The sequence below is a fragment of the Macaca mulatta genome, chromosome 2 (genome assembly GCF_049350105.2).
Source record: "Macaca mulatta isolate MMU2019108-1 chromosome 2, T2T-MMU8v2.0, whole genome shotgun sequence".
Classification (NCBI taxonomy): Eukaryota; Metazoa; Chordata; class Mammalia; order Primates; family Cercopithecidae; genus Macaca; species Macaca mulatta.
The window spans coordinates 61,256,614-61,280,591 of record NC_133407.1 but is presented as its reverse complement, the minus strand read 5'-3'; the positions used below and the strand labels follow the sequence as shown (position 1 = coordinate 61,280,591).

The following is a 23,978-nucleotide window of genomic DNA, read 5'->3' as shown; positions in this document are numbered from 1 at the left end:
AAAAAGTGAAAAGAATGTTGATTTCAATGGGAAATCCACCTCAAAGACGAAAAGTAAAAATGGGGTGAAAACTAACATATTAAGAAATCCATAAACAAGCACACAACTCTTTATAACAAAACAGATAAAGAATTCTGTCAAAACACTTCTTCCATCACAATTAAAAACTTGCAAGCATCTTTCTTTTTAAAAACGCATGATCAATCATAGGAATTTATCCCCAATGGTTTGGAAATGAAAGCAGGAAATACAACTATAGATCTACTATAACAACCCGCTTTCAGAACTTTTCCAATTCATAACACCCCTCTTTGTGAGACTGGTTGAGTTGGCAAGGCCAATTAACAAAAAGGTGCCAGCTGTTTTTCTCGTTTTCAGATTCTGACATTTTTAGCCCTCTTATTGAAAAACATAAATAAAGTGTTATATCACTTAGCATGAAATCTTTGCCTGCAAAGAAAGTGAATATTTGTAAACTCTAAGACTAGAGAGGCTCTTAAAGGATACCTAGTTTCCCCCAAGGTTGCAACTGTCACACCTGCTCCAAATCTTAAACCTGGGAACTCTGCTTACCTCCTTCACTTAGAGCTTTTATAATACATCTAAGTTCAAAGACGACAGCTCGAATGCTTTCCTGTGACAACAAAAGACATTTGAATTTATGTATCTACTACCTAGTTAGTTGGAACACAGTTGGGTTACTGTTAATTCTGGAAGTGGAAAAAAATATATATATATATATATATATTTTTTTTTTTTTTTTTTTTTGAGACGGAGTCTCGCTCTGTCGCCCAGGCTGGAGTGCAGTGGCCGGATCTCGGCTCACTGCAAGCTCCGCCTCCCGGGTTTACGCCATTCTCCTGCCTCAGCCTCCCGAGTAGCTGGGACTACAGGCGCCCGCTACCTCGCCCGGCTAGTTTTTCGTATTTTTTAGTAGAGACGGGGTTTCACTCTGTTAGCCAGGATGGTCTCGATCTCCTGACCTCGTGATCCGCCCGTCTCGGCCTCCCAAAGTGCTAGGATTACAGGCTTGACCCACCGCGCCCGGCCCCAAAAAATATTTTTTTGTTTAGGTTTCCAGTGTGCATTTAAAGATACACAACTTCTGAGAGAAATTACGTCAAGGTTAACCTAAAATCAAGAGCAGGCAACATGCCTTACGGTGCATTATAACATCTTGCAAAAGTAAACAAAGCCATATGCTCTTAGTCACATGGCCACAAGTACAGAAGTCAAGGGAATATATAGTGTGTTTAAGGCAAGCATATTTATACTCCAAGAAAGGAGCATCTATTTCACCCTGCACCACTTCTCTCAGCAAGCCAGTGTGAGCCAGAAAGGGTAGGGCGGAATCAGAAAGAGCTGGATCTAAAGCAGGGACAGCGGAGTGGATGGGATAGAGGGCACCAGAATCCAGCCTCCCTCTTGATCCACCCTACCTAGAGCTAGTGAGGAAGCGCCAGGCTTATATTGCAAGATGAGCCAGGAAACCCAAAAGCAGCGATGAAGAGCCAGGAATGGGGGGCGAGGGGAGGAGTCGGCGAACTCTCCGACACGTCCTCAAGACAGAGGGCCAAGCTTGAGGCCTGCGGCCACCCACCCACCCATCCTACAGCCACCAGCCTTGACCCAGGGAGTCCGGAGCCTCCCAGGTGCGGGACGCATGCGCACGTTGACACTGCACACGCCGCGAGGCCGCCGCCCACCCTCCGCCGACATCCAGCGCAAACTGCGGCAGGCCCCACGCCGCCTCTTGCCAGAGCAGGGCCTCGGAGCCCCGCAGCCACGGACGCCGCTCGCCAGGCCCTGGTCGTGGGCATCACCTCGGTCCAGACCTTTGGGCTCACACCTTCCGCTGACGTGCAAGCGCCGCAGACCCTGAGACGTTTCTTTAGATCAGGGCGCCGCCTGCGTACACCGAACTTGCTTCAGTTTAAGCTCAGCGCCTTCCTGGTTCTAGCGCCAGGCAGCTTCAGCCGAGATACCGAGTGCATCGATGGATGCTGCCAGGCGCTGGGAACGCCGAGGGAGTAGATTTTAACGCTGTCAATTTTTTGTTTGGCGTTTGTTTTGCGTGCCTGTTTATTTTGATTTTATTGTTACCAAAAGCAATAAAGGTGGGACTGGAGAGTGTTATTGTCTTAGTAGTCGTCGTTATCGTCATAGGTAATCAGTAAACAAATCTGCATCGTAGGAAGTTATGTCTATGACACCTACACGAAACAAAATTGGTTATCTCATGCTGGGGGAGGGGGAAACTCGCGCAACGATAATAAATCATGGGAGTGTGTCTGTATAGAGTCTTGTGTGATTAAATTGTAATGATTTATTTGCAAAAATGCATTAAAAGTCGGTGTTTCTTCTGCCCTGAAGGTGAAGGCACTCACAAGTTGAGTGCAAATTAGTTTCTCGGATTAAAGTAACTGGTTAGTAGAGGAATAGGAGAAACCTGCCTGAGGCGAGGCGGGGAGCGGTTTCTTCTGAAGGAGAAATCAAATTTATAGGTGTGTGGAGTTTTTTAAATTAAACCAATAGAAATTAAAGAGACTCAGCATTTTCTGTAACTCATACTACATAACTTATTTTTCCTTACGTGAAAATTATTTTTTCCTCATTTACGCTTAAGCAAAGCTAAAAAGATAAATAAATTGTTGGCCTGGGTTTTGGTCGACTATGAGAACCAACTCATTCACCACTGCTAGATAACCAAGCTACAATTTTCCGCAGATATTTGAGATGGTAAAAAATCACCTCCACAATATATTTTTCACAAATAATGTACCTTAACTAGCCAATTTTGAGGCACCATTTTAAAACTTAACTACTACAACACTATGTGTATATTTTAAATAATTCAAAAGCTGGGGAAACCCTTGGGTCCTGAATTTTATTGGAACCTGTGTATCCGTCCACAGACTGTCAGCTGAGCTTTACCATAAATGCTTTTTTTTTTTTTTTTAACCAAAACTGTATTTTGAAATGTCCTACCTCTGGAAAATATTTGCTCTTTAATGAAACAAAATCATTGGAACTTTGTGAGCATTTATTAGTATATGATTTTATAACCTTGATTTTTTTTTTAAAGTAAACTTCCCTTAGGCCAGTGGGAATCTGTGGTCAGACACTAAAGATTTCTCATAGTTCCATCTGTTATCAACACTACTATTCCTAAATATGCAATGAGCCAAAAAGCTGAGATCATGGGAAAATCTATTGGTTTGAATTACACAATAGTTGTGTCTGTGACTTCCCTGATTACCTTTAAAGTGGTCATCTTTCCCTCAAGCTCAGTAGATGAAAGATGAGTTCAAACCTAAAAATCATGCTTAAAAAGGCAAACTAGTAGCTGGTGGGTCTCCTGATTCCTTGCCGACTTCTAACAGTGGTTATTTTTGAGTTATTTATGAATATGTATTTAACACCTCAGTTTGAGAGCACCTTGAGCACCATATCCACTTAGCTCACCCCATTACTGGCCTTTCTGCTAAATAATCTTAAAAACAGATTTTCATAAAGGACTAAAGTTTTTTCATTATTTTCCTCTGATAATATCAGAAAGTAGTTACAGAGAGTAAACCAAGACTCAATGTAAAATTGTTTCTAAATTTGTATAACTTTGGAAACTTTGAGTATTTGAGTCCCTTTTGTGGTGTAACAAAACAAAAGCAAGTACTGACACAATGTATTAATACCTAAAAGCTATAGCTGTGGAAAAATTATAGACATTGGTTCTCCTAAAAGTGGCAAAAAATGAAATGTTTTAGAAAGGCAAAACATTTCTAAAAAGCATGATATGCATAATCCTTAAATTCACCAAATGTGAACATTTTAATATGAGTATTGTAGAATAACATAAGGTTATATCCAGCTTCTATTTACATCTATTTGAGAAACACTAATATATTAAGTTATAATTGTGTTCTCTTTTTACAAGTATTTCAGATTGTTTTGACAGAACTTCTTAAATTATCTGCTAATTTGTTTTGATGCCTTAACCAATATATGGAAGATATACATATTAATGTTCTGTAATTCCTCTTATTTTTACTAAGAGTATTAGATCCAAAATAATGATCAAGTTACCTTTAACTTCCAGAAAGTCTGCATTAATATTCAGAGTACTTGAAAATGTCCCCTAAGCCACACTTAAAGAGGTATATTTGTTTACACACTTAAATATAACTTTTCATATGTAAATATTATTTTGTGAGTATATATTTGCATAGCCACACTTCTCACAGCAAGCCCTGTCCGGCACAATACAGACAAATGACTCAGGAATATAGATGTTCCTCTAATGTAACAAACCGTTCCGATGAAAATAGACCAGAAATAGAATTTTAAATCGTTGCGGGGGGAGGGTAGGAAGAGAGAGAGAGAGAGAGAGAGAGAGAGAGAGAGAGGACGTTTACTCCTGGCGAGTGTCTCTTTTTTAGCACTCCGCAATAAATGAAATTAGACGAGGTACAAACTTAACGTCGATTTTTTTTTTCAGACTCGAAGAGGGATAATCTCTTGTTTTTCAAATTAGTAAACAAACTCGATGTTTCCCAAGATGCTAAAGAAGAAGTCCTGTAATTCATCATAGAGGGGTCCGGTTGCAAGGAGCAAGGGAGAAGGGTGGGAGTTCTGAGACCTCAGAGGGGAAACGAACGAAGTCGAGCTGTCCTTGACCGGGCGCTAAGGAAACACTTTAAAATGAGATCTGTCAGCTAACAGCTGCTCGGGAAACTTGTTAAATCGACCGGTCCCTTTTAGCGGGGTCTGTCCATAGAGGAGTCAGCTAGGCTCCAGGACACGAATAATAGAGCGAATAACACGGACCGAGGGGCGAGGAACTTGGAGGAGAACCGGACTCAACCTGCCTGCGAGCCGGGAAGCTCCTAAGAGAAGCTGCGCGGGTCGGAGAAGGTGCAGACAACCCTGACTCTGGGCAGGATGATGCCGGGCGGTGGAGCTACTGCCGGCGGGGGTCGAGGGTGTGAGTGAGAGGCGGGGATGCAGGATTGGGATGCGGGCTCAGGATGCGAGAATGGGATGCGGGGCCTATAAACTGCTGGGCGATTGATGCAGGGCAGGGACGAGGAAAAGAAATGCGAAGCTGAGCAGTTGCGAGGCATCCTGACTCCAAGCAAGGCTGTAGGGAAGGATGTAGTGTCGGGATACCAGACTGACTCTAAGAGCTGCGCACTTGTCAGTTTCCTCTTGGCCCCACCCCGCGGGGTCTATCCAGCTCCCCAATGTTTTACTAAGTCGTGACACCAACGCAAAATCCACGCCTAATTAAATTAATTAGGGATTCTTGTCAATCCTGGATTAATGGCCAAGAGCATAGGCGGCAGGGGCTATCTGGAAACCTGAGCGGCCGGGGACCGGCCTCCTCTCCCCGCCCCCTCCAGTCCCCCTGTGCTGCCCTACCACTCCAGCCCCAGCCCGCCCGAACTCCACTCACTCTCTCTCTCTCTCTCTCTCTCTCTCTCTCTCTCTCCTTCTCCTTCTCCTTCTCCTTTTCCCCTCCCCAACCCCCGGTAGAGGCGCGACTGCTACCCGGGAAGGGGCTCACTCCGAGTTGCGCGGGGAGGTAATTTACTCAGAACAAGGGGCCGCCTTTAGGAAGTATAAATAGTGAGACTTCAAGCGCAGCGTCGCTATCAGATCTGAACTCTCCGCAGGAAGAATTGTCAAAGATCTTAACATTGAACAAGCGCGCTCCGGCAGGGAAGCATCAGTTCCCATTTCCCTCCGGCGGCCCCCGCCCCTTCTCTTCTCCTCCTCCTCCTCCCTCTCCTCCTCCTCACCCTTCTCCCCCTCCTCCTCCTCTTCTTACTTCTTTTTCTCCTACTTCTCCTCCTCTGTCTTCCTTCTTCTCCTCTTTTTCTTCTTCTTCCTCCTCCTCCCTCTCCTCCCCCACCTCCTGTCCCATTGATGTGTTATTATTGGGGGGGCTGGAGCAGTAAAAAAAGAAGGAGGAAAAAAAGAGCGGGGCTCGGCTGGCAGAGGTTGAGCGCCGGGCTGACGTGCGGCGGCGATGGAAGAACTTACGGCGTTCGTCTCCAAGTCTTTTGACCAGAAAGTGAAGGAGAAGAAGGAGGCGATCACGTACCGGGAGGTGCTGGAGAGCGGGCCGCTGCGCGGGGCCAAGGAGCCGACCGGCTGCACCGAGGCCGGCCGCGACGACCGCAGCAGCCCGGCAGTCCGGGCGGCCGGCGGAGGCGGCGGCGGAGGAGGCGGAGGCGGAGGCGGAGGAGGCGGAGGAGGTGTAGGAGGAGGAGGAGCAGGCGGAGGAGCTGGAGGAGGGCGCTCTCCCGTCCGGGAGCTGGACATGGGCGCTGCCGAGAGAAGCAGGGAGCCGGGCAGCCCGCGACTGACGGAGGGTAACGACCTGACTGACCCCGGGCAACGGTTCCCCTTCCCTCCTTCCTGACTCTTCTCGGGCGGGAGAGGACTCCGAGGCCCAGCGGGGAGGGGAGAGGGACGCGGAGAGGGCCCTGGACCCCAGCTTTGTAAGCTGGAGTGATAGTGGAAGGGTGGGGGTCCGGTGGTATGCTCGGTCGTGGGTGGGGTCCTAGTGTGTTGTTGGGGAGGAAGCGTGTGGGATTTGTGCGCGCCCTTCCCAGATGTTCCCATTCCATCGAAATGCATTTTTCACCAGCCGGAGGATGGGCCCGCAGCCCGGATGGCCCGCAGGCGGACGTGGAAGTTCGCGGGGCCGGGCTGCAGGAGGGGGTGCCGGACCGGACGGCGGGACTAAAGCTAGCCTCTAGCAAGGAGTTTGCAGGGAGGGAGAAGGGGAGAGGTGGATAGCTCGCCTCGTGTTTGGGGCCGCCAAGACCCCTCGAACTCCGCAGAGACCCTGAATCTTTGGATCTTAGGGGCCAAAACTTCCCATTCTCTTTGAAGGTAGAAGGAAGCCAACGAAAGCTAGGGTCCAGGCTACGCTGCTTCTCCCCGGCGAGGCGTTTCGGTTTCTTGGTGTGTTGGGGGCGGGGACGGGGAGGTGGGGATCTATATTTACACAATTCCTTTAGTGTTTTCAATCACCCAGTACTCGGTTCTCTTAGAGCAAAAATCCTTTGGTGCTAGCGCAGTGTTAGGAAATGTCTTTATCTCAATGGCAGAGCATCCTATAACAATTCAAAGGAGTTCAACAATAAAATTAATTTGGCACTTGGTGCCTGCAGTAACTGGTGTACTGCCATATTTTTCCAATTAAGAAAATATGTGGCATGTGTGGAATCACATATTTAAGCAAGCAATTAAGTTGTTTATAACATGGTCTGTTCCTGTTTAGATCATTAATTGGAAATTTGGGGACAAAAATAGAGATTTTATTAAGTCTATTGATCAACTTGAAATTTGGACATCTCTTCGAAGCCCCAAAACTTTGAGTGGCATCCACTGTGTAGACGACATGTAAGAGACAAAGCCTTCCCACCTCACTGGCAGCATCTGAAGGATGTGTTTTCATATTTTAATTTCAGTACAATATCAGTAAAAATACTTTGCTATTAAATTGGTTCATAATGTTCACTATAATGTTATCCACTTCCTTCCTAAAGAAGGGACAAATGTCCACAAAACGAACTCTGAGAACTAGAAAATACGGCAATACTTAAGATCACCGTAGCTAGTAATGCCCCGCAGGGCCGAGATCTAGCGACTCTTCTTCCTCCAAACCAGCACCAGGTCTTCCTAAATTTGTAAAATGGTGGAATTACTGTCAAGGTGCCCAGCTCAGCCTCCCGGCCTTGAGTCCACAACTACAGGCCCGAACTACAGGTTCGCCAGCGCGCTTGACGGCGAGGTTCAGATCTGAACCCCAGGCGGACGCAGTTCCTGGGACTGTTGATTTCCAAGCTCAGGACAAGTATTAATTTCTCTGCAGACCGGCTCTTCCGGAAATGATTTTTAACACCCAGGCTGGCCTGGATCCTGCGCTGGAAAGAACTGCAAACAGTCTCTACTATCTAAACTCAGCTTTGACTCCTTAAAAACCGGAGTCTCTGGTTCGGGCGCAGAGTATAAAGGTTCCAGGGCGATATACATATGGTGACTCTATACGCTCACACTAGAAGAGCTCCTGTTTTTAAAGGGAGGAGAAGGACAGGACAGTGGCAACGGATGTGTGCAAACCCAGAGCAGAAAAATGCATATTTTATTAAACATCCGAGCTGCTGGTTGCATGAAAAGGCTTTGAGCAACCAATAGAAACCGAGGATCGCGAATATTCCGCTTGAACCTGTTGATCTCTGTGGGTTAAGCGTTTAGGGTCGAGTCTGCGTTTCCACGAGGGAGGGCCAAGAGAGAACAGAGAGAGCGGTTGCTTTCGCCCGCCACCGGAGGCTGGTTTTCCGCCTCCTGCCTTCTGGCCCGGCGTGGGCGGCGAGCCCTTCGGGCCGCCAACATGGCGTGGGCGCCTGTGCTCGTGCGACCCCGGTCGGACAGGGCGAACGGAGATTACCTGGCTGCCCAGGGTACCTTATGCAGGGTTTGGCCCGAGCCCAGGGGCAGCGAGGGGTGTCTGCGGATGCGGCTCCCTGTGCAGCACAACACCGGGGTCTGTTTCTCTCGCTGATACCCTTCGGCCCAATTGTTCCTAAATTAGACCAGCAAGTTTGCGGTAGGCAGAGAGCCGGAGGTGGTGAGAGCTGGCCTGAGAACGAGTCAGCCTTCTGGGAATGGCCGGTGTGAGAGGCCAGTGGGTGGCCTTGCCGCGCCCTTATGTCCAGACCTTGCTCTGTGAGAGGCCTAGCGCTGCGCCTTTGATTTCTGGGAGTGCTCGGGAGAAAGTGAGTGCGAAAGTGAGTGGAAAGCATTTGGCGTTTGCTGGGGAAGGCCGGGAACTGTGGGGTGGACAGTGAGTCGAGGTACGTTTGCGGAGGAGGTGGGTGGTTGACTGCCCACCTTGCCCCAGGCGGCTGCTCAGACTTGACCTTTGCGCTTCTCCGGGATATTCTTCCTCCGAGTGGGGTGAGAAGCCGGATCAGGATTCCACGAGGGGGAACGATTCTCTATCCTTTTTTGTGACAAATCTGGTAACGGGATTTGCTGTGCTGTTTTTGTCCGTGTGTGTGTGTGTGTGTGTGTGTGTGTGTGTGTGTGTGTGTGCATGGATGCACGTGTGGCCCCCCTGGGGTGCCCCCTCCAGTGTCCCCGGAGCTGAAAGATCGCAAAGAGGATGCGAAAGGGATGGAGGACGAAGGCCAGACCAAAATCAAGCAGAGGCGAAGTCGGACCAATTTCACCCTGGAACAACTCAATGAGCTGGAGAGGCTTTTTGACGAGACCCACTATCCCGACGCCTTCATGCGAGAGGAACTGAGCCAGCGACTGGGCCTGTCGGAGGCCCGAGTGCAGGTACCCAGCTGCCAGGAGGTCGAGGGCCCAGGGAGCAGAGAGAGCCTGGGGTTGGAAAGAGGCTTGGGGAACACACTCGGGAGGTGGTGGTTCTAGTGTCTGGTGTAAGATGAGAAGGAAAGAGATATCTTTACTAGAGGTCTTGTTTTCCAAAGTAGATCTTAGTCCTATAGCACTCCCCTCTCTTTTATTTTTCCATCCTAACATATGTTCCCAGAAGAAGAAAGCTGTGCTGGGCTTTCTCCCAGAGTTTCTATAAACCACACCCCCCTCGCCTCGCGCTGGCTTTAATGTGGTTTAATCCTAATGGGCCTACTTTTATAAGGCTTAAAAAAAATCCCACAGAAAACGTTTTATCTCTGGATGCCTTGAAAGTTCCAAGGAGTATGTTGCTCTCTGGAGTTTGATTTCCTTGAAGGTCTGCTCTGCAGGGTCTAGGTTTGTCAAGCGGATATCCCAATTAGGTTTATAGATGTTCAGACTATAAAGAAAATTAGTAACTGTTAAGTGCAGAAATTTACAGTCTGCTGTTAGCGGTCGATCTCAAACTGTGTGTGAAATAGCGGAGAAATAAACGCATTTTGGCCACTCTTTGTTCATTTGTTTAACCAAGGCAACGAAACTGACCCTAAAGAAATTAGATTTTAAAACAAACCACATATCTTAGTATTTATATTTCCAAAACCTGCTCCCCCGCCAGCACGTGCCATACCCAATGAAGTTAGGATTGAAACAGATTTTCTTTATTGGTCGTGGAGGCAAATGTAATAGCAAAAATAGGCTTTGGGGTCATTTAAAGGAGCAAATTGTGTACTTTCACATACACATATCCTTCTGGCTTTACGGGGAACAAATGTAAATGTTTCAGATTATATTTCCGCTCAAATAATAAAATAGAATAAAATGATAGTCATTATTTGTTTGAACACATGGAGCAGTTTTAGGCCCGCACATCTGCAGCTGTTACAAAGTATCGCTGTAACAGATACTCCCTCGGTCTCTGGGCACAGAGACCACCATCTGTAGCGAACTATGCACAATTCTTAAGGGGCTTCCCGCATCTTGTAATAGGATCAGGAAAAAAAAAAAAAAAAAAAAAAAACCAGAGCAGTCACGTTTAAGAGGAAAAGTAATAATAGGCTGCCTTGGTCATCACAGCATCAGCAGCAGAGCCTTCCTTTTTAAGCCTCTCCTGCTTTGCTCTGTGCACTGAGATCTCCACAGGCTCAGCAACCCCTTAAAAACATGATGATAATTATTACAGTTATGATTATTAGTATCTTAATTCCAACTCTTCTAGAGGAAAAAAAGGCAAGAAGCCTTAGGCCATGTGAATTACACAAAGGACGCCACCCTGGCACACAATCCACCCTCTATTATACTAAATAGCAGAGAAATTTTTGAAGATTTACATTGACTATAACACTTGCTTTCAAAAACATACCAATAAAAGCTCTGAAGCAGTATTTTTACTTTAATGGGGTTTTTAAAACTTTAATTTGTGAGTCAATCAATATGCTTTATTATTGAAAGTGGAATACAAAAGCAAGCTTTATTTGAATTTTTAAAAATCTGTCATACTGCCTGTAAAAGTTGTCAAGTTTAAGCAGGTAACATCCAGGAGAACAAAGTACCTAAGAGTTACTCGCTTTATACATACTTCATTGTCCTTTCGCTGAATGCTCTTCTTTTTTTCTCTTAAGAAGTGTACTTTATTGTTGTTTCACACTTTTATTTACATTTTAGTTATTTTCTAGATGTTTTCCTACTATCCTAACTGCAAGCAGTGACTTTTTCTAAAGAAGCAAATTAGATTATCATGATAATGGTGCACAATTATTCTGCTACTGTGTTTCACTCTGCTGCACAGAGGAACAGAGAAATTCTAAACTTCTTTGTAGTGAGGCTTTTATGACACTAATTACCTCTCCCCAACCCTTACAACTCCTTCTCCCCAAAAGAGTTATTATTGCTCTGGTGTTTGGTTTTTCTTTAAGATGAAGCTAATTAACATTAAAGGCTATTAGTGAGCACACCCTTCTCAGGTCTTAACTGGGCAAATATCTAAACACATTATCATATTGGTATCAGGTACCAAGTAGAGTTTTAGGCCATAGGGACTCTGTTATGTGAAAAGATGAAATCAGGACTAATAGTAATGTATCTTGCAAAAGTCTATAAAATCTATCTTTCTATTTCTGTAGTTAATTTACATGTTTAACTTTGGAAATTGAGGCTCTTTTATACAATTCAAAGATTGCTTGCTATATCTCCCAGTTCTTATCTAAACCACGACTCTTTTCTCTTTGCACTCTTGTAATTAAAAAAAAATTTTAGTCATAATATCTAGGTTTTATTTTTTTTTCTCCCTCCAACCTATAGGTTTGGTTTCAGAATCGAAGAGCTAAATGTAGAAAACAAGAAAATCAACTCCATAAAGGTATGCTTCTTATACAAGGAACATTTGAAAGTCTGAGCAAAGAGAGAAGTAGTGAATATTACTATTACAATGACAGAAAAAAGAAACCTCAAAAATGACAATAGTTCTTGACTTAATAATCCTAAAAGGCTGTTAATGGAGTCCTAAAGTTTGGGAGTAAGTTATATTTATTTAAATTTTGGATACAGTTTAGAAAGATAATAGTCCAATTTCAAAGTAATTAGTTCTATCTTATACCATTTGGAACCCTGAAAAATGCTACAAATGTTAACCTCACATTATTTTTCTTTTGTACTTTTTACAGGTGTTCTCATAGGGGCCGCCAGCCAGTTTGAAGCTTGTAGAGTCGCACCCTATGTCAACGTAGGTGCTTTAAGGATGCCATTTCAGCAGGCAAGTACAGTATAGTTTCAAGCTGTTTTTAAATATAAAAATACCTGACTGTTTGCTTGAACTGTTGAACATCACCTATCTCTGATCCCAGATGTCAATGTCTGCACAGTTGGATAATCTATTTTGAGATGATGTAGTGGACCCACTACCCTTTAAAAACCTATACAGCATTCAGGGCCTGAATACCTACTCCCTTCTGTCCTCATGGGAACCCCTGAAGAGGCCTGGGGGCAGTAACTGGCCCTTTAAAAATACACTAAAGGTCGCCCTTAGAGAGAGAGGAAGGAAAAGTCTTTTGATTAAGATTTTGTCAAATCCAATACAGAGATTAGTCTTAAGGTATTTCTAAGGCAACCCTCTAGATACTTTTGTAGGTATTTTCTACCTCTTAGTCACATTAAATAACTCTGACAGAAGAAAAATAAATAAACACGAGTACTCCCAGCTCATACTTTCATTTTTTTCTTTCTTTTGTTTTTAAATCTGTTTCTGCAAACAAAGCTTCATCTCTGGTAAAGAGAGAAGTCTTGGTCTTCCCAGGGCTGCCTTGCCTTTGCAAACCCTAAGCCATAAAGAAACCTTTAAGAGTATATTTTAAAAGGACAGCCTGCAGCAATGATTTAATCCTGGGAAATCCCAGTGCTCTGAACTCCCCGCTCTCCAAGCCTGAGGGCGATATCCTTTCCCAACCAGTATCTGACCTTCCCCATCCTCAGCCAGGACCCCTGCTTGGCATGGCTGTGATGTCATGAATTAGCTCTCAGTCTCCAGTGACTTGGACAGGGAGACACATAGGTGTGCCCATGAATTGCGACTCAGTGTCAGGGAGATCTTAGCTCTCTTGGTGCCACAGGACTCTGGCATCCTAATGCTGGGCTTTGGAAACAAGGGAGAATGACTGAAGAAAGAGAGAGGGGTGACTTTAAAAGGAGACCTTTACTGCTCAAAAGGTAATCTTTGGGCCAGCAGCAACAAAACTGTCTGGGAGATTGTTAGAAATTCAGAATCTCAGGCCCTAACTTAGACCTTCTGAATCAGAATCTGAATTTTAACGAGATCCCTGGGTAATTCTTATGGCAATAAAGGTTAGAAGTACCGACTCACAATTGTGCCTATTGTGGGGAAGATGGAATAACTTCCCTGAATAACATAAAAAAGTTGCGTAGTTTGCTTGTTGGTACTCCGTTGTTTTGGTAGTGGGGTAAGAGATGCATGGCAGCATCAGGAGAAGAGGGTAAGGATCCTCACCCACAGTCTTTCCAATATACCATTTCAGCCCAGTTCCCAAGGGAGACGGCCACATTCCTGCAGACGGGGGTTCCCGGGGTGCAGGGAAATAAACCTACCCCAACTGAGTTTCGGAGACCCAGGGGGCAGTGGAGTATCCATGTGGAACCCCAGATTCAGCAACAGGCTGAGAAGGTCACTCTCGGAACAAGATGCGCAGCCAAATGCCCTCTCCCCGTGCCCAAACACAACCCAACTCTCTCTCTGGCCAAGCTGGACGCCGTTAATGCTCTGTTTCTATTCTGTTGTCACCCTAGGATAGTCATTGCAACGTGACGCCCTTGTCCTTTCAGGTTCAGGCGCAGCTGCAGCTGGACAGCGCTGTGGCGCACGCGCACCACCACCTGCATCCGCACCTGGCCGCGCACGCGCCCTACATGATGTTCCCAGCGCCGCCCTTCGGACTGCCGCTCGCCACGCTGGCCGCGGATTCGGCTTCCGCCGCCTCGGTAGTCGCGGCGGCAGCAGCCGCCAAGACCACCAGCAAGAACTCCAGCATCGCCGATCTCAGACTGAAAGCCAAAAAGCACGCCGCAGCCTTGGGTCTGTGATGCCAACGCCAGCACCAATGTCGCACCTCCTCCGCGGCACTCAGCCTACACGCCCTCCGCGCCCCGCTGCTTCTCCGTTACCCCTTTCAGACTTCAAGAGCCGGCCCTCTTTCCTCCTCACTGACCATCCCTTGTTCCCTTTCGCATCCTGGACTCGGAAAGGCAGACTCCACGCAGGACCAGGGATCTCACGAGGCACCCAGGCGCTGTGGCTCCTGCCCGTTTTCCTACCCGAGGGCCTAGAATTCGGTTTTGTAGGAGCGGGTTTGGGGGAGTCAGGAGAGAGACTGGACAGGGGAGTGCTGGAACCGAGGAGTTTGGCTCACCGCAAAGCGGCAACGATGGACTCTTGCATAGAAAAAAAAATCTTGTTAACAAAAAATGAGCAAACAAAAAAATTGAAAGACCGGAGAGAAAAAGAGAAAGGGAACTTATTTCTTATTACTATTTGGCAGAAGCTGAAATTGGAGAACCAAGGAGCAAAAACACATTTTAAAATTAAAGTATTTTATACACTTTAAAATATGGAAAAACAACCCAGACGAATCTCGAGAGAATGTGGGGGAGTTACCAACTTAAATGTGTGTTTTTAAAAATGCGCTAAGAAGGCAAAGCAGAAAGAAGAGGTATACTTATTTGAAAAACTAAGATGAAAAAAGTGCGCAGCTGGGAAGTTCACAGGTTTTGAAACTGACCTTTTTCTGCGAAGTTCACGTTAACACGAGAAATTTGATAAGAGAGGCGGGCCTCCTTTTACGTTGAATCAGATGCTTTGAGTTTAAACCCACCATGTATGGGAGAGCAAGAAAAGAGAAAATATTAAAACGAGGAGAGAGAAAAATAATATTAACACAAAAAGATGCCACAGACAATGATTTCTCTGAGAAATTATTATGGCAAAACTGTCCGGACTGCTGACAGTAAATTCCGGTTTGCATGTTACTTGTATTCCATGGATGGTGTGTCTCCTCCCACCCCCTTATCTCCCATGCACTCACTCCATTTTCATCTTCACTATGAAAAACAATACCAAAAGCATCTGGAAATTGATACCTATATCCATATATATATATATATATATATATATTTGCCCTGTCTTCGATCCTGGGGAACAAAAGAAAAAAGTCAGAAAGGGAAAAAATTACACTCATTGTCCTAAGAAGACAGAGGTGGGCAGAACATGTGGGGAAAGGAAAAAGAAAACAAGACCACCAAATGAAATAATGAAGGTGCAGCGCCTCGCTGTGCCAGACACAGTAGGCGCTCAATGAATGTTAGTTCCCACCATTCCCCTTTTCTTGTGTTCCTTCTTGTTGGTTTCCCGAAGTCCTATTTGAAGACAGTGCTTTATTTCCCCCTCTCTATCCCGTCAAATTCACCTTAAATAACACCCAGCTAGATACAGGCACTAGGTTTGTGTAAGATATGTTGATACACACGAACAAAGTTTATTTTGGCTATAATGTGTGGACTGACTTCAACATTTGCATTTTATCTCACAAAGGTGTATCTATTCAAGTAACTTTTTTTGTTTTTTGGTTTTTTTGGTTGTTTGTTTCAATTCATGTAGCTATTTAAACTGGGATACTTTGGACTAAGCCAATCTGTATCCCAATTCGCTGGCAAGCCTAAGTTTGTGGCGTTTTGTTTTTGTTTTTATTTTACCTTCTAATTTACAAGAAAGAGGAAAAGCTCTTCTAACTGAACTTTGGTATGCGGTTGAGCTTTGTAACTATTTGTTCTCCATGAAAACAAAATTATTTATATTTGACATATTTTTTCTAGTGTATTAAGTTATTTTAAACAAAAGATGTTATCTCATGACGTGTTGTCAGTACAAAATGTGTCGCCTCCACTTCTGTTAAACCTTTTAAATAAGTGCCAAGTTATAATTGAAGACACTTTGCGATCAATTGAATGAAAATATCGTTTCATTTGATGGGGTTCGTGTCATCTTTGTTCCTGTTACTATTAAAATATCCGGGATAGTCTTTCCCTTTTCCCTTTTGATTAATGCGTATCACTCTCTCGAATATACCAGCTTGGAAAAGCGCTTGCCTCTGCTCTTACATGCTGCAGTCAAGGGGCAGTAAGAAGGGTGGCTGTATGGCTGTCCCTAGCGCTGAGCGCATTTCTCGCCGCCGGCCCCCTCCATTTTATCCACCCAGCATAGAAACAGGGTTATACCAAATTAATGAAAGAACAGATAATAAGTAAAATAACATAGGATAGAGTAACTTCCTTCCCCAAGATGGACTCTTGTTATTCATTTTGCTATAATTTCAACCTTTATCTGGAGACACTTTTGGGAGGAAGGAAAGAGGGATCCTGCGGTGTGAAATCAACCTAGGTTTGGTATGGCATAATCGACAACCAGCCCCAGTTCGTTGACCCTCTCTGGAGCGGGGCAGGTGCTGACTTCGGAGCGGGAAAAGAGCCGCAAAGGCGGGCGGGCGAGGGCACTGTGAAGGGCGGATTTCCCCATCTCACACTCCTGTTTAGGGTTGGCTGAAGCAGCTTCTTCATTGGTTAAATTTAGAAGGTGGAAGCCAGAATCGGGTTTAGGAAAAGCCTGGCCTTGAAAATAATGAGGAGCTCTCTCTCCCCATGTCGTAGCCCCCTTCTTCTGGAAGAAATCCCACTAGTAAAGCCCAAAGGTGCTGCCTGTGTGGGGATAGATGGAGACTTTGAAGACTCGGCCCTGACCAGGTCCGAGACAGGAACTTTCTTTCCCGCGCGGGCTCTTGTGAAGACCGGACCTTCTGCGAAGACTGAAGTGTCCTGAGCGTCCCCTGAGACTCCCCACCCTCGTTCTGGAGGGTGTGTAAAACCCCTGACAAAACCCCACATCCTCCAGCAGTGTTCCCCACCACCCCCACTTGGCCCTCTCCCAGGTCTGAGCTCGTGTTCAAAGCTGTTCCTCAGCATAGACGTGGGCGATAGGTTTCTTTCTTTTAACTTTCAAAGACCACTGAACAGGATTTGGGCCGTACTCAGTGCGCAGGCCTTGCGGGTCTCCTGGTTGATGAACGTCGGTAGTTTTTACAATAAACATCTGCCTGCGGGCCTGGTGCGCCCTGAAGCAGCCAGGCCATCCGCCATGGTCCTGTGGCCTCCAGCGAGCTCCAGTCGGCGCCGGGGCCGGGGGTCCTAACAGGCAGGCTCCAAGCTCCAAACACTAATCCTAACCCAGATCCCAACACGGGTTCGGACCCTGGAGACCATGGGGCAGGGGAGATGGTGGCTCCGCCTCGGGGCCAGTCTGTCCCACGCGGCGGAGCGCGGGGGAAGCCCGAGGTCGAAGGAGGCGGTGCGTGCAGGCCTCGCTGGCGAAGGCGCGGGGTATCGGTACAGGAGCGCGGCGACCCGGCGTAGGTCGGTCTGGAATGTCCCGGGTGGTAGGAGCCGGGTGGGTCGGGCTCGGTGTACCGCGGAAGTCGGGCCGCGGCGGGAGCGCGGTAGGCGGAGAGGCCCGCGGAGGCAGCCAGGTCCGGCGAGAAAGGCCAAAGTTTCTTGGCCCCAACCGCAGTGCTCCAGTCGGTCACGGCCTGTGGGACCAGTGCACTCCGGGAGCTCGCGGCGCCCTTGCCTCCTCCTACGCCTGCTCCCTCAAGACTAACGGAAGACAGAGGCTGCTTTCCTTGGCCCTGTGGGGTCTCGGGCTTCGGGTCAGACTCCCACACAGGCTCACCCAAGGCCCGCTCTCCCGGAATGCCAGTGTTCAAACTCTCTGGCAGGCACCTCGGTGTGTGAACAAGAGGTCCAAACCCGGAGTTCCCTGAACCATGCCAAGAAGGGATCTGAGGAATTCTTCACTTTAAATTTAAATAAGACCCAAATGCTTGTAGTTTGGGTCGAAACTCAATAATCCTAATGTAGTTAATAAAGGACACCCCCACTCCCTGCTCCCCAAATCTTTTCGGCGTGCAAAACCTTCCCAAGTTGCAAAATCCATGACTGGGGAAAACTGAGTTAAAAGAGATTAGTTAAGACATCATTAGTGTTAGGGACCCTATGGTACAAGAGACACAGTAAGATCGGTGTCTTTGCTTGGAGCTGAACTGATGTACATCTATTTTGAGTTTTTCCCCAGATTTATAACTTTTTTGGGTCCTCAGATGGTAATACTTTAGTATAATGCAGTGCTCAAATTTCGGAACTATTTTGATTTCTGAAAAATGCCTCTTTGGCTTCAGCGACATAGGATCCTGTTTTTTCTTCACAAATCAGTTTACATCATAAATTGCAAACATTTGCAATAAGATCTCAAGATTGTTTATTTTACATAACCTCAAGCACTTGACTATGTTAAACACCAGTACAGAAAGTCTGTGAAATCAGTTTAATGTGTGTGAGGGAATTAAAGGATCACTCATTTTCATCACGTAAACAAAGCATTTAAGATTGTTTTGATTGTCAGTCTCCCAATTTTTAGTCTTACAATTGACTATTAACTTAAGAGTCATTCTGTGTAAAAATAATTACTGAAGTTATATACTGCTTTAATTAAATATTTCTGGGCAGAAGAAAATGGTATTCTACATTGGGAAGTGGGCGATTGTTTTTAATATTGTATTATTTTAGTTCAAATGGAAATAAAAGTCTGCAAATTCCAGTGGGGAAAAAAGGCCTGAAATGGTTTCTTAATATGCCATTACAACAGTTAGCCAAAATGCATTAAAGCAATGTCACAAACCCAGAAATAATAAATATGTCATTCTAATGAGAATGTTAACTTACAGATAATTTATTCAAGATAGTTTTTACATTTCACATGGAATGTCTTATTATGACCTGCTTGACTACTGTGATGCTTGTTCTTCAAAATCTAATTTATATAGGCCTGCAATATACATAATTCATAACTCCTGTTGATATATGTATACACACCCCGAATTTTAAATCTTTACAATATGTTTGGATGTTTACTAGCATGTTTTCCAAGACGACTGAAATAAAAACATAAAAAGTGTTAAACATCGTATTGAAAGCAAGTGCTTGCCCTGCCCTATGCCTGAAGGCAAAGTAGCTGAAAATGAAAAAATTAAAAAGGATTAGGTAATTTTCAAGCTCAGGCATTGAGTGAGCACTGAAATATTTCAGACAAAAAAAAATCTTGTATAAGAATTCTGAAAATCCCAAGAAAGACTTACAAATGTGAGTTTATAACACTTCTGATGCCTAGGCAATTTTTTTTTTTTTTTTTGGTCTCTAATTCACAAAACAAAAATCTTTGAGTCTTGGGGTATTTTGTTTTGGGTATTTTATGTGTCAATTAAGGTAACCATTCCATATGCCTTCAGTGCAGGAAAGTTTAGTATAATACGTGGAGTTCTATTGGCATGAGGAAAGGCTTTAGAATATAATCAAATAAATCAAATAGGGAGGAGTAAACATGCTTTTTTCTTGCTGAACAACTCCTCCTATGTCCTGAGTAAGGATCTTTGTAGACTCTTATTCAAGCAGAATAGTGTATGTTTAAGAGCACACACTCTGGAGCACACTTCACTGTTGGATTCAAATTTCACTGCTACTGTTTACCAGTCCTCTGATTTTGGACAAGTTAATCTCTCTGTCCCTCAGTTTCCTTATCTATAAAATGTGGATAAAAATAGTATCTATCTCATGGGATGGTTAGGAGGATTAAATGAGTTAGTATTTGTAAAAACCCTTAGAACAATGCCTTGCACATGTATACTAAGCACTAAATAATAATTACTTTTATTAAAAGGTCAGTAGACATTGACCTTTGTAATAAAAACTTTGAAAGAAAAAAACAATAAAGTGGTGCAAGACAAGAAAACCTTCTCTTGTGGGCAATAAGAAAATGTTAGCTGTTAGTTTGTGATTCTGGCCAATTGCTTAGCTTCTGTGAGCCTCATCTAGAAGATGTGGCAATTGTCACAATGTAGCAAGGTAGTCAGGAGGTTTACCTAGAAGAGCAATTTATAGGTTGTATGTCTCTATATACAAGATAGATAATATTGTTACTCTGCCATGCACAGTTAATAAGGTGAGATTTCAGGCATGGCACTTGTCCTCAAGGAGCTTACCATCTGGGCGAAACAGTTCATAAGTACACACCATAGTGCTTGGAAGCATGTGCTAAATGCACTTGCTTAAAGGTATTAGGACACACAATCTGTGCATCTGAATGGCCATACAACACATGTGGGCCTGTTGCCCTGGTTTTGGAAACTAAACCTTCCTTGGAAATGAGTAGTCTTATAAAGGAATGGTGAAGTGACACCCAGAGGTTAAGAAGCACACTTTGTTAGGACTAAATGTATACCATATGTTGTCGTGGTTTGTGTTCCATAACACCATCTGCATTTTCCTTGGCTGCCCATGTTTACAGAGCGTTAGCAGCAAAATGCCAAAAGATACAAAGGCTGCTGACCAAGGATCTTTACTAGCAGTTTCAAAACACATATAATACAAAGAAAGGAATATTTAATTACTACTGTAGGGACCTGTAAGATGAACAACTGAGTTACAATTACAGAGTAAATTAAGAAGGACTTCTTTCTAATGCCTAAATTTAGGTATATCACTAATATTGTCCCATATTTTATATAATATCTGTGAAGAGCCAAGTACTTACTATACATCTTTATTTGGGATGTGTTGTCATAGTATATGGCTAATTTTTAGAGGCAGATATTCTTGAGTTCAAATCTCTGCTATACCAACTATTAGATGTGAAGTTTTAGGTCATTTCTTAGCCTCCTAAAACCTATGACCTCTTAGTATCCTGCAACACACACCTTGCCAATCATTGTGAGGATCAAATAAAAATAAGTTATGTAAAGTGCCTGGTACATAATAGGTTTCAACAAATGTACATCTCCTTTCTACTTCCATTATTTACCTTTCAAACTACTGTCACATAGAGAGGATTTTTAATTTACCTTTTTGTGATTAGAAGAAGTTTTGAAAAATTTTGGGAGATGGTGTACACCTTAATTCCAATCTCTTATTGTAAGTATTGATAATGTGTGTTTATGTTGTGTGCACTGGAGTTTGGAACAAAGCTCTCTTCAAACGTTGCAAAAATTTTTAGATAGAGGTTTTGAGGGACTGTGATTTTAGATCTGCCTCTTTGTGTAGAATAGAAAGGACTCTATCTTGCCCCCAATATCTTGAGGATGTTCTTAATGTGCAGGTTACCCAGAGTCTCCGACCTTCAGTCCTCTCCATTCTGGAATGTCAGCATACACATGGAGCCCTGGCATTAACTCTCTAGTCACTTTGATATTAGATTGATTGTCCTTCTGTTGCATATTTATTGAATACATTTCTATGCTTCTGTAGGAAGGAAGAAGAAAATAAACTATCCTTAAAAATGACTTCAAAAAAGTCTGTTAGTCTATCCAAATTTTCAGCACTTGTGCTACATTGTTTTGTATTATGTTTACTGGCATTACTGGCTTAAAGTGTAATTATCTGTCTTGTGTGCAATATATTTATTTACTGAAATTCTCACTTGTCAGCAGTTGTGTTTCTTTTAAGGCTTACATAATTTCCATTAAAATTAGTCTTGCCCAATGCTTGCCTAAAAGGGCCCAGGATTCTCCCTGGGGGAGTTTCAGTTCTAGACTTCCTTTAAAAACTTTTTAGACAGGTGAAATTAGGTGAGAATAGCCATCAAAGGAAGCTTTGGAAAGGAAGAGGCAGGTCCTCTGATTTGCCTTGATAGTAACAGAGAAGTGTGTTAGACAGAATAATGCCCCCTCCAAAGATATCCACATCTTGATCCCTGTAACCTGTAAATATGTTGGCTTACATGGCAAAGGGAGATTAAGTTTGCAATTCAGTTGACCTTAAAATAGGGAGTGTATCCTGGATTATTTGGGTGGATCCCCTGTAATTACGTGGGTACTTAAAAGAGGGAAGCCAAAGAGGAAAGTCTCAGAGAGATGTGAATAAGGAAGAATGTTCAGAGAGATGCACCCTTCCTAGCTTTGAAGCTGGAGGAGCCAGGGAGTGCAAGTGGCCTCTAGAAGATGAAAAAGGTAAGGCAAGAAATTCACTCAGAGTGTGCAGAAGGAATGCAGCCCTTTCTATATACTGATTTTAGTACAGTGAAACTCGTATAGGAATTCTAGGCTACAGAACTGCAAAATAATCAACTTGTATTGTTTTAAGACACTAAATTTATTATAACGTGTGGTAGCAGCAATAGAAAACAAATGTAGGCAGTTTCTGAATTGTTTATATGTGTAAGAGCTTCTTGTCATTTTTTAATGCTGGGGGACCTTCTGAGTGTTCAGTACCCTCAAAACTCAGGGCCAAGATATTTAGCCATACCCTCGAGTGTGCTGTTACTCAGCCATACAGATTGCTATATGCCATATAGCAGAATTGCCACAAATCTCTCATTATAAAATGAAGCCTCCTATAGAGGAAATCTGCAAAATTATGTATATTCTTTTATAAAAAGTGAGTTGGCAATGGAAATCTTTGTCTTGTTTTATTCTCTTCTTATTCCTTCTTTGTCGTCTTCTTCTTATTATTATTTACTTTTTTTGGTACTTAATATAAAGAAAAGGACTGTTAGTTTCAAGCTCTGAAGTTGTTTGCTAATGTACTGACTGAAAGGGAACAGCCTGGGCAATTGAGCTTGTCTGTCAAGTTGGTCAAGGTGGAGAGTAATGTGGTCTGGGGTTCCCAGAGCCCATTGGACCTTTGACCTTTTCTGTTGAGACTATTGATCTAGGTTAATAGTCAGTACCAGTTATGCTGTTGGAAGGGTTGTGTGCCTGTATGTGATTCCTCAGTGAGTACAAATGAGGCTCTAACTAACTCAAAGGGTAATTGGTCCTTTTTGTAGTTTTCCAAGATCAGGGTGGGGAATTAGAATAGATAGGCTTTGACAGGCAAGGTGAAGATTCATTTTTGGAATGTCTGCCATTGTATCAGCGACAAAACAATGGATATGCACACTGAGTTGATTACATCTTTCATATCATGAACTCTGTTCACCAGAGAGCTGCTCATAGAATCAAGTGGGATTAGGAATTGCTGGATAACATGATAACTCCTGAGATTAGTGGCACAGTGAGATAGGTTTAGCCTTGTCCCACTCCCCAATCCCATCCTCTAACCCCACACTACCCCAGCCATCCCATCATCCCATGCTTCTCTTCCTACCTAATTGGGTACAGAATGAGAAAAACAGTAAGTAGGTTTGTGGACTGAATATGCAAAAAGGCATGACTATGCTCTTTGTCTGAAACGTGGTCCAACCAGAGAGGGAAGGAAAGTCTCCCAAATAGTGGCAATTCCTATGACCCTCTCCTTCATAGCTCTCCACTCCTTAAAAGAGAAGTTTTCTTTTTCTACCCACCCCATGGGAAGCTCTCATGTTTTTGTCTTGAGGCACTTCCCACTTCTCCCAGATCATCCTTCTGTCCTCCTTCTCTCTCCCAAGTTACTCATTCTAGATGCCTAGCTGCACATAACTCATTTGTTCATTTATGAAACAGATATTTATTAAATACCTACCGGGTGCTTAGACTCTTTTCTTCCTTCTACTTTAACCTGTAGGACTATCCTTTTCTGATTTCCCTTGAGGTCTGTCATTGTTGGAGGCAGTGGTGGTTGAAAGGCAGGGAAGGACATGGTTGGCATGGGATGCGGTTGGAAGGCAGAGGAAGTTGGAAGTATAGAAAGAATAAAGAAAAGAAGACAATCAGGTAGGCTAAACTTTGGAGACTCCTACTCACCAGACCCTGTGATATCTAAATATTAAAAGCTGCAAAAGCTACATTAGTCAAGAATAATCCTCAGAATATTTGGAATGCTTCTGCCTTCTTCACAGAAGATACTAATTTCTCATGGCCGAGTACAACTTTTAAAATACAAAACTAAGTCATTTCTTAAACATTCTTTTAAATCTAAGGAGAAAAGCCTAATTATAGTTAATTAAGTTCAAAGTATTCAACAAG

The 23,978-nt window shown here is 44.0% G+C and overlaps 2 protein-coding genes across 15 annotated transcripts in view; one reads left to right on the top strand and one right to left on the bottom strand.

Moving 5' to 3' along the window:
• Nucleotides 1-1,958, bottom strand: part of RSRC1 (arginine and serine rich coiled-coil 1) — a 411,683-nt gene extending 409,725 nt beyond the window's left edge. For 2 of the 14 annotated variants that reach the window (XM_077990579.1, XM_077990581.1), the window contains exons 1-2: nucleotides 1,440-1,958; nucleotides 574-634 (exon numbers count right to left, since the gene is read on the bottom strand). Coding sequence is in view for 2 of the 14 variants with exons in the window: in XM_077990571.1 (XP_077846697.1) it covers nucleotides 574-634; nucleotides 1,672-1,719 (109 nt within the window). In the remaining 12 variants the exon portion in view is untranslated. The remainder of the gene's footprint in view (nucleotides 1-573; nucleotides 635-1,439) is intronic. The other 12 variants (XM_077990577.1, XM_077990582.1, XM_077990576.1 and 9 more) reach the window with 6 other exon arrangements.
• Nucleotides 1,959-5,894: 3,936 nt separating this feature from the next.
• Nucleotides 5,895-14,432, top strand: SHOX2 (SHOX homeobox 2). The gene is made up of 5 exons (XM_077991612.1): nucleotides 5,895-6,374; nucleotides 9,149-9,357; nucleotides 11,740-11,797; nucleotides 12,102-12,190; nucleotides 13,771-14,432. The coding sequence occupies exons 1-5, from the start codon at nucleotides 6,029-6,031 to the stop codon at nucleotides 14,026-14,028; spliced, it is 960 nt and encodes a 319-aa protein (XP_077847738.1). The 5' UTR covers nucleotides 5,895-6,028; the 3' UTR covers nucleotides 14,029-14,432.
• The last annotated feature ends 9,546 nt before the right edge of the window (nucleotides 14,433-23,978 follow it).

Bases quoted from the DNA above. Each gene is read 5' to 3' on its own strand.
- SHOX2 (XM_077991612.1), top strand. From the start codon at position 6,029: ATGGAAGAACTTACGGCGTTCGTCTCCAAGTCTTTTGACCAGAAAGTG. The intron at 6,375-9,148 runs GTAACGACCTGA...TGCCCCCTCCAG, and splicing joins CAGCCCGCGACTGACGGAGG to TGTCCCCGGAGCTGAAAGAT. The intron at 11,798-12,101 runs GTATGCTTCTTA...TACTTTTTACAG, and splicing joins AGAAAATCAACTCCATAAAG to GTGTTCTCATAGGGGCCGCC.